This window comes from Lutzomyia longipalpis, chromosome 1 (genome assembly GCF_024334085.1).
Source record: "Lutzomyia longipalpis isolate SR_M1_2022 chromosome 1, ASM2433408v1".
Classification (NCBI taxonomy): Eukaryota; Metazoa; Arthropoda; class Insecta; order Diptera; family Psychodidae; genus Lutzomyia; species Lutzomyia longipalpis.
Genome location: NC_074707.1, coordinates 7729938 through 7747796, shown reverse-complemented (window position 1 = coordinate 7747796; position 17859 = coordinate 7729938). Strand labels below are relative to the sequence as shown.

The following is a 17859-nucleotide window of genomic DNA, read 5'->3' as shown; positions in this document are numbered from 1 at the left end:
GCGGCATTTTATTAACTCTCTCCCTCCCTAATTGACTCATATAATTGTGAGTCGCAAATGAAAAGCAGGGAAAAAGACATTTCTTGTGAAAAATAAATAAGAAATAAACATCGCACACAAATAAATTTCTTTTTCACTATTTCGCAATTTAGTTCCTCGAAAAAACGACGACGTGTTTATGTTTTTGCATTTTGCTTTTATTTTTTCCTTCGCTGTTAATTGGACAGATCGCACATACGCCATAATTATGCGTCGAGCTATGTGAAGGCGAAGGAATTTGTGAAATTTTTGAGGAAAAACTATTCCAAACACTCCGACACAGGGCCTCAAAGTGGCACGGAAGTCGGGGAGTTGGGTAAGAAATCGAAAGTTGCGATAAGCTTACAGAAAACACTTAAAATTTTGCACTAAATTTAAAGATTTGATTATAGGGAACATGGGGCAATGTGGATTAGTTTGCTTCATAATATTTTACCTTTAAACCTTAAGATTGTCACAGACTCCATTATTTTATAATATTTTAATTAAATTGCCTTAATTTTTTTTAAATCTTTATAAGCCAATTTTCCTGAAGTCTGCTTACTAAAAAAAATTTAAAGCAATTAAAGATTTTCTTTTAAAGTTATAGCGTTCAATTAAAATTTTAATGATGGCATTACAAAAGCAACTTAATCTTATCTAATAAAATAAAGCAATAATAAAGACACGTTGATACATATAATCAAGAGAATGTAAACACTTTTAATTTTTTATGTAAAGCCACAAAGACTAGGTAAAAGGAACACGATAAAATCATTGAGATAAAAAATTTATAGGATTAAAAAAATGTATATTTAATACTTCAAAAACGGTTTGAGATTGCAATATAATATTTTTGATAGATCTTGCTTATTTAATTTAAATTTTCTTAATCTCCATTAGATCCATAATCTTATCTTTCATTCAACTATTAGAAATTATTTCTTCTTTGCCTTTATAATTTGTATAAAGCACATGTCTTTAAATAATTAAGATAAGATGAAATAAATAAATTAAAGCCCAATCCCAGACTTTGTTCGCAGTGTTTGAAAATAAATTCTTACTCACACAAAAAATTACTCAATTGATGTAATTTTTTCCCGAATGCTCAATGATGAAATTATGTCTTATCCATCATCTTAAAAATAACCTTTCATAGAGACATCCAAGGCAGTTGCTTTTGTTGCGAAAAATATCTTCAAAGAAGAGTATTTTGGGTTGAACTTGGAAAAGATTTGCAAGGACCTTCCCAAAAAATGTTCAATTTGCTTTCTCCTCCACACAGTGACCAGTTATAAAAATAAATTCCCCCGAAAAAACAAAGAGTTTTCTAACAAACATCCCGCGCAATGCTGCAACAATGGATCTTTGTGAAATATCTACAAAATTAGCGCGCCAATCTTATCTCGTCACACCACCACCCACTGCGGGCTCTTGACCCATTGACAAAGATGTGCGCGTAAACAAGTTGTTAGGTGAGAGCCATAGGGATTTGCCTCAACCAGAGGCGCAAAATATTATTTGCGAAATATTACAGAAAAATATATTATTTTGATGATTTCTGTAATAACTTAAAATTGGGGACACGGGGAAAAAAGACTTGTTGATTAATTTAACGAGAGACAGGGAGAGGGTGAGAGAGTGAGAGAAGAGGAAAAACAAATTGTGAGGCTTTCGAGAAGGTTCTCTTACCTCAGGCGTGAGCACAACAGACGACGATGACTCACACTCGTCGCTATCAGTTTTGACGGTTGCATCAGCGCTTTCAGCTGGAGGAGGCGTAGCTGGAGATTCAGGCACCTCCTGGGGTTCAGTCTTGACCGTGACACGACTACTGCTGTCGCCATAAAAGTCCTCCCATTCGACAAAATCCTCAGCTGCCGGGGAATCCGGCATCCCGTAGTTTGAGGCACCACTGAGTGCGAAATCATCAATTGATGGTGGCTCAGGGGGGATTAGGGAATCGAGGAGAAGTTCATCCTTGGTGGGGAGTCCCAGGTAGGGGTAGACAGATGCAATGGTCTCCCCAAATTCCGTGAGATTGGCAAGATTCTCATCGTAGATTGTGGCCGAATCGGCAAATGGGGTGAGGAAGAGCTCATCCAATTCGACACTGGCTGCTGTCGCCGGCGGATTCTCCTCACCTGATGGAGTTCTTTGACCCACGGTGGCGTTGGCGGCCGCCGCGGCAGGAGTGTCTGACGCACTCGCTGACGCGGATCCCGTGAAATTTTGGCCACTGCCTGAGGTGTGATTGGTATGGTGGACGGAATTGAGCAGATAGGCAGTCACGTCGTTTGAATTGTGATTGAAGCGAACAAGATCCTCAATTAGGGGTATCACAGCCTTCCGATTCGAGTAGTGGTGGATGTCGGTGAATGGGGTGGCTGCTCGTAGCTCCAGCTGCCACCCATCGCCATCCTGGAGTGCCAGCTGGGATTCCCAGCCGTACCCCAAATAGTTTGATGGATCAACTCGCAGCAAGGACAGCACCAGGGCCACCTGCAGCAGCCGATCCGCCTGAATCTTCTTCAGTGAGATCATTTCTCACTAATCACTAATTTCTTATAAAAAATAATATATTTATAAATCACTCTTGTCTAGCACACTGTCCACTAAATGCAAATGTGTGCACTCGTCGTACAGAGAGCCCCCACTTTGTCGCAGAAGCTCACCTTAGATGTTAGTTGTGTATAAAAAAACCGTATCAAAAAATCACAAAGCAGCGCTAATGAGTCTCGTTGCTAATTAAATGCTCTCTCTCTCACACAAAGTTGTCCTCCGAAGCACGCACAGCTTTGGGCCACGCAATTCATGAGCGCGCCCCAAAATCTCATCACCGGAACAGTCCTCCCATTCTCCACAAAAGTTTCTCGTCGTAAAATACACCACTGGAGTATCCCTTGTTTTGCCTTGACACTCCTCAACTTCTCAGCCACATTACACTTGCTTCCCGGATAGTGATTAGGTGCTGCTGGAACTCTTTTTCCGTACTCCCGGAATTCTTACTGGAACATGACTGTCAATAAATCCTAACCTCTTATACACTGCAAGTTTATTTTCACTTGGAGTTTTCACTGATTTTTCACAATTTCCCGTATGTCTCTGGGTTGTTGCTGCACGCACGCAGAACGCTCAACTGAGAGATAATCACTTGGAGAAGATTAAAAAAAGACTGCGTGATTTTTTCTTTCTTTTTTATTTTGTGCTGTTACATTGTCCCAACTAGACATCAACACACGATTGTAGTATTAGTATTTCCCACATTGTACCCCACTTTATCATCGCGGGAAATCGTATTTTTCTCGCCACATCATACCGAGTCGGAAAGGGCGGGAGTTTTGAAAATTGGGCAGTTTGTAAAATCATGGGATTTTCCTCAATTTTCATTTATAAAATACAATTTTCTTTGTGCAATGTTTTTTGTGGAAGGATGTGAGCTTTTTGGACATGAGGATTGCATATAGGGAACTTTTATATATTATAAGAACTAACTTTTCTTCAGGAAAATTCACGGGAAAATATGTAATAAAAAAAACTCACCTGTGAGATGCGTCGACATTCCCTAAAAGTAGTGCTGCTGGTGGCGGGATTTGGGGAAAGGGGCTCCAAACGAGGTAAATCTTCCATCATTTTCGTGTTGGCTTGTCTAAAGAAATCTTCTTTTCCTGCAAAGAAACGCATTTTCACATCAATTTTCACTATCTCCTCCCTATTTACTCAGAGCTTTGTCAAACAACAAAAGCGTGTTCATTTAATCGCACTCTCCTGATAAAGATTTTTTTCCATCGTCTCCAGCCGCCTCCACAGAGTGCAAAATGTTTTGAGATAAAAAAAGCCCACCTATCTCGCGCAGAGAAAATTGATAAGTTCGCAAAAGAAAATCCTCTTGGAATTGCTAATTGATCAAGCTTGAGCAGCATGACGGTGTAGTGGTGGGAGGTACGCAGAAAAAAGCCCGCTTAAAGAGGCGCAGAAAAATCTTCTTGAGCATCTCAAGAGAGTTAGAGACAATTTGCTGGACAACAGCGGATTTTTTGTGAGAGTCATAAAACATACAATTCCCAGCTTCATTATCAAGGTCGTATGACGTGATGGGCAATTTTTTCATAAAAACACGTGTAAAAGACCACGACAAAAAGTCTCTAGCGTGCTTTCAGCATCCACAACGGATAGGCAAGAAGGCTGTGTTTGTTGCAGAGAAATAGCAAATGTTACCGAAAAGTTCTAAACTTTTCTTTCTTTGGCTAAGAAGAAAACTTTTTTTTTAATTTTCTTTAATTTTTCTCTTATTACTCTTGTATGCGTAAAATGTTAGTCAGCTCAAAAGTGATCTTCTTAATTGACCCAGCATTTTATTTATTAGACCAGCATTTTTTGATTTTAATGTTTATGCGCAAATGCTTTAAAAACATTTTAAGAAAAATTATAAAGCGAAATTTTTGAATATTATTACAAGAATTTTAAAAGAAGTCAAAAAACCAATTTTATTATTTTAAATAGAGAAGAAAGAAATTTCATAAAATTCAACAACCTACATAATGAGCTCTCAATTCACAAAAACATTTGTGAATCACCTTTATTTATTAACAAAAAAATCATAAATAAAATAAAAAGTTTCGGATGCAAAATTAATTTTGATTTCATGTAAAGTTTAGGAGAAAAAAATAACAAGTCAAAAGAACGCTGAAAAGTTCGCAAAAAAACGAAAAATGTTGGTTTTATATTCTCAAAATATAATAATCATATAATTGAAAACTTAATGCTGAAAAACAGCGAAAAGTCTCACAATCAACGAGCGTGTGCTTATTTTTGACGGAAATTCTTTGCTTGTACTTTTTGTTCGCAACGTAAACTTGAATACTGGTTAAGCTAGTAATTAGCTGTGAGAAGGTTTATTCAAAGATTTTTTATGCCTTTTATTGCACACTTAATCCAACTAATAAATTTATTAAATTTTAATAAAATGATCTTCCCAATAAGGAAAAATGGAAATATTTAAAATCAATGCAAATTGGATATAAAAGGAAATCATTAATACAAATGACCCGGATATACCTGATAAAGGCAATAAAAGGAATTTCTTTTTTTCAATTCATTCAATTTTATGATTAATCTTTTAACTTACTTTGACGGACTCAAGTGTTATGAATCTGATTACTATGCTGTAACATAGCATCAGTTAGGTTCATAAAACTAGTGCCTGTTGGTTTAATGTTCTAAATCTTGATAAAGAATACAAGGTCAGCTCATTTCATATCAATTTTGCAATATTAAATCGTTTCATTAATAATAACTAAATAAATGTCAAATGATTTATAAATAAACTTTAAGATTTATTATCAGATCTTAATTGAAACGCCTCCAGAATGAGAATATGGGCATTTTTATGACTTTTTTCTTTTCAAAAATATTTTTTAAGGGAATTTCATTAATCATAAAAGAGGCAGTGTTTTACCATCGATTATCTTCTTATTGTGTTCGTATTTAATTTAATGAATAAATGTGATTCTTGTTAGATTTAATTAGTTATTTAGGCAAAATGTAAAAGGGCAAAGTTTGGTATTTAACGGGGAACAGGGTGCTTTAAATTAATATTCAATGACAAAAAATTTTAATGAATTTGACTTTTTGTATTAAATTAAAATATAAACAAATCTATTACTAAATTTAAAAATAAAAAAATACGTGCTTTCGCCACAGAACTGTTACATTTTTTTAAGAAAATTATTCAAAAAAAAATTCCACTTGTTTAAGCCAATATTCTCCTCATTGCGATGGTATGTTCTTACTTAAATACACCCACTATCCAGTCACTAAATTATTCCCTCTTTCTGTACGTATTGACTTTAGAAACATTATTTTCTATTGATTTTTTTTTGGGTGAAGAATTTGTAAATTTGCTAAATAAACTCTCTCGCGAGGACAATCTCTCTCTGCGAAAAGTGCTGACCTTGACTGGTGGATCACTTGTTTATCAGGAGGGGGCACATGCGAGTTCAAGTTGCCGTGTGCTACGCAGGGTGAGCTGCGCCAGGATTTCCGCAGCCCAGAATAGGGATCATCCATAATTTTTTGGCGGGAAATTTCATGCAGCCAGGAACGGCGCAAATTGTGAAATTCTTATGGCACGAAAGAAAAAAATTGGCTGCGCCTGGAGTGTTTCGGAGAGAATAAGTATTGTGTCGGTCGCGCACAAACAGAAACACTCACAGTCAAATAAATTTATAATGAATGATAATTAATGAGACGGACATATTGAATGACTTCACAATTCCCTGTGCCATCCCTCTGTGTTTGCTGTCCAGAGGTGGTGTGTGGCAGGGAGATGTGTGGTGGAAGCACTCTGGGAGGTGGCTGTGGGTACACTTACAGGGGGTGGTGGTCACACTACGTACCAATAAATCACTTTGGTTGCACGGAAATATCAACGGGGAAAAAGCACTTCACAAGAAAATCAACTCACTGGCAGCACGGTGTCACAACAAGTATACCAAGACTTTACTGCTGCGGAGCACCGCCAGTTTAGCTTTTGGGTGTCGCGTCTATGTGTGAGCGCCTATCGGGTCGTTATTACGAAATTGATATGAAAATGATAACAAACTACCCGCCACACAGGCAAATGGGGCCCTCATTGCTATTTCAATTCCGTCATTGTGTGGAGCTTTGGTGGGGAGCTTTTGGGAGTGTGGTCGTGGTGCTCCACTCAAGAATCTGACGTAATTCCGCGTGTTTGAACGCACACACCGCTTCTCGTGTATTCTTCACACAGCTCTACAAGGCATTCATCTGGGCACAATTAGGTGCCCATACCTAGGTGTAGGGACCTAGGACTCCTGAATGTTTTTTTTTTAACTATAAAAGTCAAGAAAAATCTGAAAGTAGAAAAAAAATCTCAACAGTATCATCTTCAAATCACGAGATAGTTAGCAGTTAGTTGTAAGAAAGTTAATAAAATCTAATTTTTGATTTAAAAAAAAAAAGATTTATTTTCTTACAGGATGTGGCAAAAGAGAATGAAATAATTTATTAATAAAATTTCTCATGGACATACAAGTTAATAATAAAACGAATAAATATTCTATTACAATGTTCTGTATAGGAAAATATATTTAGGAATCATGTGGAGATTTTTATACCAATCTATGTTTGTTTTTTTTTTTTGGCCTTTTTTGTTATATGTGTTGAAGATTCATGCCAGATAGATGCCCCCCACAATATCTCGCAAGTAGGTACAAAATTTCTCAGCAAAAAAGCATTATTTTCTTATTCTTTGGTTGTGATAGATTGTGAGACTAATAAAGCAATAAATTCACAGCTCTTCTCTAGTTGTTCGCTTTAGCCTTTTGGGGGGAGAGATCTTTTTGAATACAATATTATTTTTTATCAAAGACGATACGCGTGCTTGCGATTGTTGGGGCGCACACGGAAAATTATTAAGGAAAAAATATACAAGGATATTACATCGCGCGTACAGAGTCCAAAAAAAGCTAATCCTTTTTTTTTCTTTTAAGGATCTTTCTTTTCACATTATACAGAGATTTTTTTTTCATTCGTGGAAATTTCTTAGAAGCTACATTATGAGTCCCCATTACAAGATTCCACTACATTTATCTGGATTTTCTTTTTTTTTTGTCTAATTTGTGTTTGGAAAAAATAAAATATTCTCTCTTTTTTTCGCTAAATATTTTTCAATTAGAGTTAAAATATCCTTTCTCTAGATTCATTTTTTTTACACATATTTCACACAAAAGTCCTCATCAAAAATGTTTTTTTTTATTATGTTTTTCTTAAGATTTTTTTTTCTAATATTTCCCCTTCTGTTCAAAATAGGTATGTATATATAGAAAATGTTAATTGTGCATTAGTTCTTTCGCTCTAAAATTTACTCTGCATTTCTCCCGTGGAAAAAATCCTTCTCAACTCATTCTATCTATACACACACACACTCACCCCCTATCTAGCTACATTAGGACAGAAATGATTTTTTTTGGTAAAATTACGTTAAAGTTGCTCCACGCAAGGACTAGGCTTGTTCGCTTTGGACATTTTTTCCCGAAGCTGATACATCTGCCACTGTACTCCGTGTTTTGTTTGTTTTTTTCCTCAGAAAAGGAAAATGAGAATGTGGCAGAGAAATGTACGCCGAAAGGCAAGTTCAGAGCGATTACCTCTGCGTATGATATTATTGCATGTGCTCGAAATTGCCGAGCCATGAGGACAGTTCACGCTGCGATCGACTCACCCACTCCACATTAGTTGCCACACTTCGTAGAGTCATGTTGAGAACCCGCATCCCAGGACCATAGCCGAATCTCTCAACGAGAGATTTTAACTGTGTGCAGAAGAAAAGAATTTTCATTGTAGTAAAAGGAAAAATTTCTTTGAGAGAAATTTCCAGTGACTCACCTCTTCATAGTCGAATTTTGTGGCACCAAATTGTGTGATTGCGGTGATAACCTGGGCAAATTGTTCACTGCCGGCACCCAGTTTTGCCTGCAAATCATTCCACTTGGCCTGCAAGAAACGACACGCCATGGCGCCTCCAGTTGGAGTACCGGCGATTGCTTCGAGGACCTGAATCAATTCGGGAGCTGGAAGAGTGATCACCTGAGACAGAAGACGATTCTGGAGCCTAAAATTTAATTAAAAAAGAAAACAAAAGGAAATATTATAATTAAAGATTTAATCAATTGAGACAATGATTGAAAATTAAACAGACTGTGGTAATTGAACTGAGAAAATCCGCAATATCGTTTGGTTAAAAAATAATTTATCTGGAAAAGTTTTTGATTTTCCATCTCAGTTGCAATAAAGTTTAATTTTCAAAATAATTTTTAGGATTAATATCGATTTTTATATTTATTTTTGAATATCTGTAATACTAACGGGTCATGAAAAATCCCTCAAATTATAATTACTCTTCTGGTCAAAAACTATCTTTTAATGACTTCCTTTGCAAATTACTTTTTTTTTGCGACCCCATCAGCCCGTTACCTGAAATAAACCTGGCGGGACCTTGCTTTTATAAAGAAGCAGAGTCACCAAAATCAGTAGTATTGCAACAGTCTCAAAGCAAAGACGTCCGATATTATCCGTCAAATACTCTTGCAAACATTTTTTATTAGTCAAATAAAATTTAAGCTGAAATCACTGCAATGGATCTAACCAAAAAACTTTGTATAATAATAAAGATCATAGCTAAATATCCCAGAGGAATATGCTATGAGGACATCGCAGGTGAGTTTAATCTACATTTTTTTCATCTATTTAATTGAATTTTAATTTAGCATTTTTCTGTATTTTGTTCATATTTCTTTTCTTTTTACAGAAATCTACCAAACGACTGTAAATGAGCCAATGAACATTTCATACGATGATTTCTATACTCAAATGTGGAAGGACGACCGTGTTTCTTGGAAACCTGGGTGTCACTGCGGCCGATTCTTATATATGATCGACACTGAAGACATAGAAGACGTAATGGAATATCAATTGATGCGGTTAAATTTAAAATAGATTTTTATAGAAAGTATTAATTGTTAAAAAAAAATAATAAAATTTGTATATTTTAATGGATAAAGGGTGAATCTTTGGCATCAATTTCCAAGAAGACAATGAAATTTTGAGTAAAGAAGTCATAAAAATTTCTTCTCGTGAACGCTATTAAAACAGTGAGATGACATCACCAATAGATCTCACACATTTAGTTAATAAATTCAAATGACTTGCATAAAATATTCTCATATGTAGATGTGATGAGAACTTTTAACATGAAGAATTTGTAAAATATTCTGATGTATTGTATTCTCATAATATATTGTGCTGCTAATAAATTCCCATTGGTTTATTATAATTTTGCATTTTAATTGCTACACCCTGTAAAACACCTGCTCTAAAAAAATCAATCACAAAGTGACTCATAAATTGGATTTAAAATTCTTCATGTAACAGCGACATGGAAATCATTTCATTTGTAAAAAAATAATTAAAAAATATTATTTATGGAAATGAAAAGCTTTTCAATTGTCCACAACTACGCTTCCCCACTCCGGAGTATGTTGGAAGAAGCTTTCAAATAAAACCACAAAAGGAAATTCTTCTGATATCTCTCTCGATTGAGACAAAAATAGCGACTTAACTTATCTGCCATGGGCCTTATCGCGCACCACAGCTTGTGATTCACAAGTGGGAAAAACTCACCAGGCATCTTTGGTCTCTCCGAGAGCCCTCAGAAGTTCCATCCTCTCGTCGTATCCTTCATTCTGACTCAGGAGGATGTTGAAGCGATCCCAGCAGTACTGCCAATAGGTGAATTCCCCGGACAGAACGGCTCCAGTGTAGATGACTTCACGGAAATTCGTGGGAATCTCTGTTCCATTGTTCAGATACAAGTGCAGCACATTCTTTGCTTCCTTAATGGCATCTGGATCTTCCCACAATACTGATGCAAGAAGAACCTCTGGTCGGAGGAGTCTAAAGAGCAAAAAAATGTTTTAATAATTCAACTCTGAAGAAAATTTTTGATTGTGGCTTACTTTGCTGAATCCGTTCCGGTGTTTTTCCATCCCAATCCGGCGATAGATCGCATAAGGATTTCTCGTACAAATTCCGCCAGCATAAGGAAGCATTCAGAGTACTTTAGAATCTTTCGCCACTGCTCTAGATGCCTCAGGCCCGTCGTAAGAGGTCCCCAATTTGTCTCATTGGGCAGATAAGTGATGAGATTCATGGTGATGGGGCATGGCATGAGGCTTGCATGGCATAGAGTGAATACATCAGAGATCAAACCAATCCTATCCTTTGCCGTGAATGCTCTATGATTCTTCTTCAGCTCATCAATGAGATTGTTCCAATTGCTGTCCGTATAGAGCACTCTGTAATAGCCGTTTTGCCCCGAATTCAGCTTTATCCATTTTACATCCGGATCTAGGTGGATTTCAGCTGTAAATGAAAATAAAATCTCAGTTTCTAAAATCTCAAAAGATAAAAAGAACATCTTACTTTGGTTTGAATGCAGCCACACCGTTTGAGAAAATGATTTATTGAGATTGGTCACAAAGCTAATGGGGAAGATCCACTGTGGGATGATTTTCTTGGCACTCACGGGAGCCGGTGTTGTGGTCGTTGTTGTTGTACTTGTGAGATTATGCGGCAGGAGGTAGTCATCTGTGATTGCATGGAATTCAGCTGGAGCGAAAGGCATCTGCCAGACTGTAAAATTCCCACCATCACCCCCTTCCAGCCTCACAAGTGGGAAGCCCGAGTGTGACGTCCAGAGATTCATCATTTCCTTGATATTCTTCGTATCATTCATTTGCTTCCCACACACCGTCCACAGATCTAGTGGTTCAGCTGTCTGGAATCTGTGTGCACGAAGAAATCCCCCCAAACATTGCCGGAAGTTATCTTCTTCGAGGGCAGAGTGCAAAAGTGCCAGAATAGCTGCTGATTTGTCCACGTAGAAATCCTCGTTATTCCCATCATCGCGACTTCCTTCCACCAAACTCGCCCATCCTTCGATTGCATCCACATCCAGTGCCCTCATCGTTGTCTCCATCAGATGTAGCTCATCCATTGGCCAATTTGGTTGCAATTGCAACAGAACTGTCCTTCCGAGGTACTTGATTAAGCCCTGCCACAGCCAATTGTGTTTCCACGATTGTGGTGATGTTATACCCCCGAAGAATTGTTTTATAATTGCTTCGGTGATCTTCAGTGCTGAGAGATGGTACTCCTTAGTCTGCAGGGATACAAAACTACGCAAAAAGGATGATTTGATGGAGATTAATCCCAAGCTGCTTGTGATGTCTTCCTCCAGAGATGGCAAAGCTACAAAATCTGCAGGAAAAAAATAATAAAAATAATTTTTTTTGGAAGTTTTAGAGTTTATGGGGAAAACTCACCTAATTTGGTCAATGGATATGGGCTACCGAGCCACGTCTGCAAATACTCAAGAACATCTCTTGATGTGTGTAGGAGAAAGTCACTGAGCTGCAGCAAATCCTTGGAAGCATAGAATGTGTATGTGGGTGCCGTGATGATCTCCCCCGTGTCGCTGATTGTCCCATTCTCCGTGGAATTGCGATGCTCCACTTCAGGCTGCGGCGTACGCGTCCTGTTGAGTGGTGTGAGAATTTGGAGGGACTTTGTGATGAGGATGGATTTACTCTTGATAGGCCTCTTGTCAGTCCGTAGCGCCAAATCCGCCGGCCGGCTCGTGGTGACCACGGCGGCTGGTGTTGTGCGCACTGTTTGATATGTTGACGATGGTTCCAACGTATTCCGATGGAAATCACTCACCACCCACGCCACTGCATCCGGAGGCAGGGGTGGTGTCTCAAAGAAATCATCCCTCAGCAATCCTGTACCCATGTAGAAGCCCACATCGTCCGTTGCATGAACAATGGAATTCGATAGGCCAATGTGGAATCGATCACGAAATACGGATATGCGGAAGGGGGCACGCAGATGGGCCTCATCGAAGCATGGAAATGCTTTTCGGGCACCACCTGGACGAAAAACCGTGGCAGCAAGGATTCTCCTTGCACCCGTCTCATCGTCAAATGCATCCACGTAGAATCCTTCGGGATCTGGGACGAGTTTTGAGTACCACCGCAGATTGAGGGTATAGTTCACCTTCTTCCGCAACTTATCCTTCACCTCAAGGTACAGTTGCTGACGCGGTGGGTACTCCAACAACCGATTTATCTTGAGTGCAAATCCCTTTGGTCCGATAATGGCCTGGAAAAGAAAAAGTCAGCTGATGCATATCCCACATTATAGGAGAACCAGATTACGTGCATTGTCTTCAAAAGCATGCCACCTCCCCCAATTTCCGTGCTACCGGTGCTAGCAGCATATTTTCCCTCAATTAATTCACATGCGAGGGCACTCTCGATTATAAATGCGTCAATTGGCCAAAGTTCACAGCATTTGCATACCTCTATACTTTTGCCATGGAATAGCATAAATTAAAATTCCAACTTTAGAGAGAAGCCCAAACGAAGGTGCAAACCAACAGAGAAAAATTAAATAAATATGCAAACAAGCTTCACATACTTTCTTACCCCAAGAGGAAAGAAAAGAATTTAGCAACAAGATAAATGATCAAAATGCCGTAAGAATTCTTTGCACACACACATTTTCTTCAAAAATAGCAACAAAAAATCAATAAAGGGCTGTAAAGATGAAGAATTATGATGTGTTTTATTCGTGAAAATTATTCCTTCGGCAGAAAAATGTGTGTGCTATATAGAAATCAATAGTTTTCGTATAACTCTCAATCTGAAAAATAAATTGACAAACTTTTTCCTTTTCCCTCATGGGCACGCAATATTTTATTTTATAAATAAATCCATGAAAACGCATTGACAAAATAAACTTTCATTTTATTGAAAGAGAATTTATTTCAAACTACTTTGCAGCATGCAATAAAAGCATTTGAAATTAAAATGTTTAATTCTCTTCCACATGCTCAATTTTATTTGCGTCGAATAAAAAAAAGTGACGATTAAATGGAAAATATATACTCTCTGTGGATTAAGATACGCGTTTTAATTGCACAATTATGTCCAGGAAAATAGCTACAGGTACCTACATTCTTTATGCATAATGACTTCTGATAATTGTAATATTTAGTGCAATGCTTTTAGCATATTTGCATAAAAATTCAATTCAAATACTAAATGAGGAAATGTATAAAGAATAGAAATCATAAAATGGAATTCTAGATAATTTAAATTACTAATCATTTAAAAATTAATCGAATGAAAAAATGAAATGAAAGAAAAATCCTTTTGCTATTTTTTCTCACATCACTGTAGGATTTCCATAATCCATACATTTCAAACATAATATTACGTTTCTCATTTAGCTGAGGACTTTTTTTTTAAGAATGAACTTTATTAAATTTTAAATTGTATAAAAATAAAATTTGTGTTCTACAAAATATTTTTATTTTGTTTCTTTTATGCTTCTCTTTAATAGTTCTGTTAGATTTTTTTAATAGTTTAATTTGGAATAAATTAAGGGCATGAAATAAAAAGAAAGGAATTAAGCTCACCCTCTCTGTGATGTTTAAATCCTGTGAATGAAGCACTAAAAAGCTCGTTTCCTTTTCCACGTGAAATTCCACCGTGACCTGCCCCTTTACGTCGAGATTCGTGAGATTTGGATGGATGGTGAGGACGTAGCGGATTGGCCGAACGGACGTCGGGAGCTCAAGTGAGAGCCACGGGAAGGGTTGTCCGTTGGTTGCGATGGGATTAAAGGGTTCGGAATCGTTGAACCTGTTCAAGTAGTAGCCCGGAGGCATTTTTCCAGCACACGCACAATCTACAAAAAAAATTAATAAGATTAAAAAATAATGGAGAACATTTCCCAGAAGATGGGAAATCCTCACCATTCTGCGGTCCAGCATAGGCAATGATGAGTGCAGTTGTAACAAGGGCTCCCATAACGATGGCCGTGACACAGATGGCCTTCTTCTGCGAGCACATTGCGACGCCATCGCGATTTTTCCGCACTGTCGGCGCCTCTCCGGTGCCTGAAAAGATGCTCCTGGCGTGAGGATGCCTCCGTGTGGGTGTTCCGGGCTTCTTCTCACCTGTGAGGAAGGCGATGTCATCGAGTTCCGGCTCAGTCATTTCAATTCGCTCCCTGCGCCAAACTTTGGAGTTCCCAGCCTGATTTCCGCCACTACTCCCCACAACGGACACCTTCACAGGACCACTCGCCTTCTTCTGATCGGCCAACGCTGCTACCTTGCTTTCTGCACACTTCAATTAACCGAGACCACCCACAATATTCGCCCCCTATTCTCATCACCACCACCCCCCTTTTCCGGCACACACAGAGCGTCCTTCCTCTCCACTTTTTCTTTCCCACCTCACACACCGCACATCCAGGATTTTATGCTGTTACGCCACCTAAAGAACCTTTTAGTACATCCAACAATATTTTTCCTCCTAATAATTCTCTGCACACACACAAAAATGCTTCCCAAGAAGAGCACCTCAGAAAATTCCCTCTACACAGCGGTTTTTCTTTTTTTCCTCTAGGCAGGTCGAAAAATCTTTTGCACCTTTCTCTTGATATAGCTTGCGTGTGCCAAAGAGAGCCTATTGCGCGCCTACGTTACAAAAAAAGCTACCACACTAGCGAAATTCTACGGTGTCGGTGGCAGAAAGGAAATGGAATTTTCAACAGAGAGAGAGTTTACAAATCCTTCTACGGAGGATGAAAATCCTGTCATGTTGACGGTTCTATTACGCAGGCGCCTCCCTCAGCAATCGATTAGGGGTTGATTTTACCTACATTCACACCATCCACCCCCACCCACAACTTCCTCACGCACATCCCAACAACCCCGGAGAGTACGCAAAAAATACCACCGGGAAGGCCGCTGCCGCACACAAAACAGGACCTCATCGTTCTCTTCCTCCCTCTTTTCCGATTAATACAATTATTGCTGTCACACACACTCCCTCACTCTGTGAGTATCCTCTTCTCATGGCTGTCCTCTCGGTCCATCCCCTCTTATGATTTTGCTCTAGCTATATAGAAGGATTTTTCTCCGCGCGATGCCATATCGAATTTCTCATTGCTGTTGGTACACCATTCATGTTTATCGTTCCGGCTGAAATAAGGGGATCCTTATCATTATTCTCTCTTTAGCAACTCCTTTTTCCATCGATTTGGGTCATTTATGGCCCATAGAAGAAATTGAGTCTCTCTCTCTCTATTTTCTTGCATTTTTCTTCTTTGAAAATATTTTACGTACATGCCTACATTTATTATACCCTGCCGGCTATTCGTGAGCACGTTTTATTGATCCTTGATTTTTATGATTTTTATAAAATACAACCTCTATGGAAAATTTTTGTGGGCAATGAAAATGCGATTTCCTCGTTTTCTCAGTAGTTGTTAACTATTTGCATTAACCTTTTTACACGAAAGAAATAATGTAATAAAAGACGAGAAGAAGGCTAATTAAAATGTTTAGTAGGTACCTACTTATAAATTATAAAATTCGTTTTTCAAGTTGTTGCTCTTTTGATTTTTATCGACGATTTGATTTTTTTATTATTATTTAGAAAAAAGCCATGAAAAGAAAATAATTTTGTTTTATGTTGAAGGATTAAATAATTTTATTTTTGAAAGAAAAAAAATTAAAGGATAAATAATATTAAAGAATTAATTAAGTTTAATAAAGATATTTTTTAATAGTCAATAATATTTTTATAATAATGTACAAAAGTTTTCAATATTAAAATATTCGTGAGTTGTACACCCCTCGGTATTTTGCCTCAAAATTTGCCGGTGAATTCCATGCATTTCTGAGGCAAAATTGAATTAGGGGCGGATGTTCGACAAACGAAATTTTAATAATCTAATGAAGAGCAGAGGGTGGTTTTTCGCTTTTGCCTCCTCGTGTTGAATACACAGTCGATCAGTTCACCCCCTTCCAACTCCAAATCCTGCAGAGTCATCGCACTATTGAGAATCTCCCCGTCAAATCTGTCCGGAAGTCATTGAGTGCAGGAAATGGGATTTGGAGGCGTTAACAGGGGCATTGAGAATTGAAAAAAAAAATTCTCGTACTTACCTCAAGTTTATCTCATCTGTGGCGCATTTCAGTTCCAGAGCACATCTTTTCAATAAATCTTCAATTTTGTCGGTTTTCTCTGTCGTCACTGCAAGAGGTTTCCTCCACTGATCAGATTGGATTTTAAGGTGAAGCTTCTTTGGGGATACAACAGTGAGCATGTTGGGCTGAACAACACGACCACTTATAAAATCAATGCTCGTGTAGCCAATAGAGCTAGGAGTATCTGTGGGAGCTACAATTCGATCTTCCATCAGCAGGAGAATCATATTAGGAGCTACCCCTTCTTTTTTGCTGAGATTCTCAAAGAGAACTCGGAATGACTGAAGGTATCGGAAGGGAATTCTTTCAATTTGTTCCTTCCACTTGAGCTTGATTGTAATCTCATAATCAATATCGTTATTGGATGATGACTGTCCACTACTTTCAGACGTCCTTGGGCAATCTTTGTAGTCTTCGTCCATATCCTGTGCCCCAATTGTGATATAATCGACTATCTGGGGGCTTCCAGGATTTCTTCTTGTTCTCCTCCTGCTAATTTTTTCACCTGGAATTACTCTTCTTTTCCTGATTTTTCCCTGAGGTTGATTTTTAGTTTCTTTCAACTGTTTCTTCTGGATTTGCTTCTGTACCGTTTCCAGCTTCTTCTTGTAGCGCTTCATCAGCTGCTGCTCCTTCTTGCTCATCTCCTTTTCATTGGTATTTGAGAGATTTTTTGTCTGAGGCCCTGGTGAATCAGGAAAATCATCAATGTCATCCTGGTCGGAAGGATTTTCGGGATCATTTGAGAATTTCATTGGAACTGGATCTAGATAAAATGATCTCCTTGATTAATTACACCAATTTAATGAATTTTTATTACTTACCATTGTTGAGATTGTTTAAATTAGATAGAATATCAAAGTCCTCATAATCGTCCTGTTCGTCCTGCATTATTCTTCGTGGTTTTTAGAAGTTATTTTCTATTTATTTTGCTTTTCTCAAACCGCTCAAACCCAAACAAAAGTAAAATGTCAATATCTCCTGGCTACTGCGCCTAAAACAAACGGCAGCTAAATTATATTTTCCTTCTTTCCCCATTTACTGGTTCATCCAGCATCATTTTCTATTCTTCCTGATTATAAGAAACATCCTATTCCGTGGAAATCCTGGGCAGAGTTCAAAGATCGTGAAAATTCCTGATGAATTTTTAAACCCATAACGGAAAATGTAATTCACATTGGGCTGCCCAT

General features: G+C 37.9%; 3 protein-coding genes and 1 long non-coding RNA gene across 10 annotated transcripts in view; 1 reads left to right on the top strand and 3 right to left on the bottom strand.

Moving 5' to 3' along the window:
- The window catches only part of LOC129786644 (segmentation protein cap'n'collar), a 36438-nt gene extending 29872 nt beyond the window's left edge, over positions 1-6566 (bottom strand). For 2 of the 6 annotated variants that reach the window (XM_055821780.1, XM_055821807.1), the window contains exon 1: positions 1711-3249. In XM_055821780.1, the coding sequence (XP_055677755.1) occupies positions 1711-2562 (852 nt within the window). In that variant the 5' untranslated portion in view covers positions 2563-3249. Of the gene's footprint in view, positions 1-1710; positions 3264-3561; positions 3687-6416 lie in introns of those variants that run through there. The other 4 variants (XM_055821824.1, XM_055821815.1, XM_055821799.1 and 1 more) reach the window with 4 other exon arrangements.
- Positions 6567-7003: 437 nt separating this feature from the next.
- LOC129786667 (endoplasmic reticulum aminopeptidase 2) lies at positions 7004-15605 on the bottom strand. Of its 2 annotated transcripts, XM_055821846.1 has the most exons (9): positions 14627-15605; positions 14423-14566; positions 14084-14355; positions 11925-12762; positions 11023-11859; positions 10557-10962; positions 10222-10494; positions 8428-8653; positions 7004-8353 (listed from the first exon to the last, which is right to left on the bottom strand). In XM_055821846.1, the coding sequence occupies exons 1-9, from the start codon at positions 14664-14666 to the stop codon at positions 8204-8206; spliced, it is 3186 nt and encodes a 1061-aa protein (XP_055677821.1). In that variant the 5' UTR covers positions 14667-15605; the 3' UTR covers positions 7004-8203. The 2 variants fall into 2 exon arrangements, with proteins under 2 accessions (XP_055677821.1, XP_055677813.1); XM_055821838.1 differs by having other exon boundaries at positions 14423-15605.
- LOC129786744 (uncharacterized) lies at positions 7761-9854 on the top strand. Its single transcript, XR_008750167.1, has 3 exons — positions 7761-7851; positions 8129-9258; positions 9350-9854. It is a non-coding gene; the product is annotated as an uncharacterized LOC129786744 (long non-coding RNA).
- A 614-nt stretch (positions 15606-16219) lies between the features above and the next one.
- On the bottom strand, positions 16220-17663 carry LOC129786708 (DNA repair protein Rad60). Its single transcript, XM_055821897.1, has 3 exons — positions 17494-17663; positions 16628-17435; positions 16220-16539 (listed from the first exon to the last, which is right to left on the bottom strand). Exons 1-3 carry the CDS (start codon positions 17558-17560, stop codon positions 16404-16406), a joined length of 1011 nt encoding a protein of 336 aa, XP_055677872.1. The 5' UTR covers positions 17561-17663; the 3' UTR covers positions 16220-16403.
- Positions 17664-17859: the final 196 nt, after the last annotated feature.

Bases quoted from the DNA above. Each gene is read 5' to 3' on its own strand.
- LOC129786667 (XM_055821838.1), bottom strand. From the start codon at position 14,666: ATGACTGAGCCGGAACTCGATGACATCGCCTTCCTCACAGGTGAGAAG. The intron at 14,356-14,422 runs GTGAGGATTTCC...TTTTTTTTGTAG, and splicing joins CTATGCTGGACCGCAGAATG to ATTGTGCGTGTGCTGGAAAA. The intron at 10,963-11,022 runs GTAAGATGTTCT...TTTCATTTACAG, and splicing joins GTGGCTGCATTCAAACCAAA to CTGAAATCCACCTAGATCCG.
- LOC129786708 (XM_055821897.1), bottom strand. From the start codon at position 17,560: ATGCAGGACGAACAGGACGATTATGAGGACTTTGATATTCTATCTAAT. The intron at 17,436-17,493 runs GTAAGTAATAAA...CATTTTATCTAG, and splicing joins TTTAAACAATCTCAACAATG to ATCCAGTTCCAATGAAATTC. The intron at 16,540-16,627 runs GTAAGTACGAGA...ACTTCCGGACAG, and splicing joins ACAGATGAGATAAACTTGAG to ATTTGACGGGGAGATTCTCA.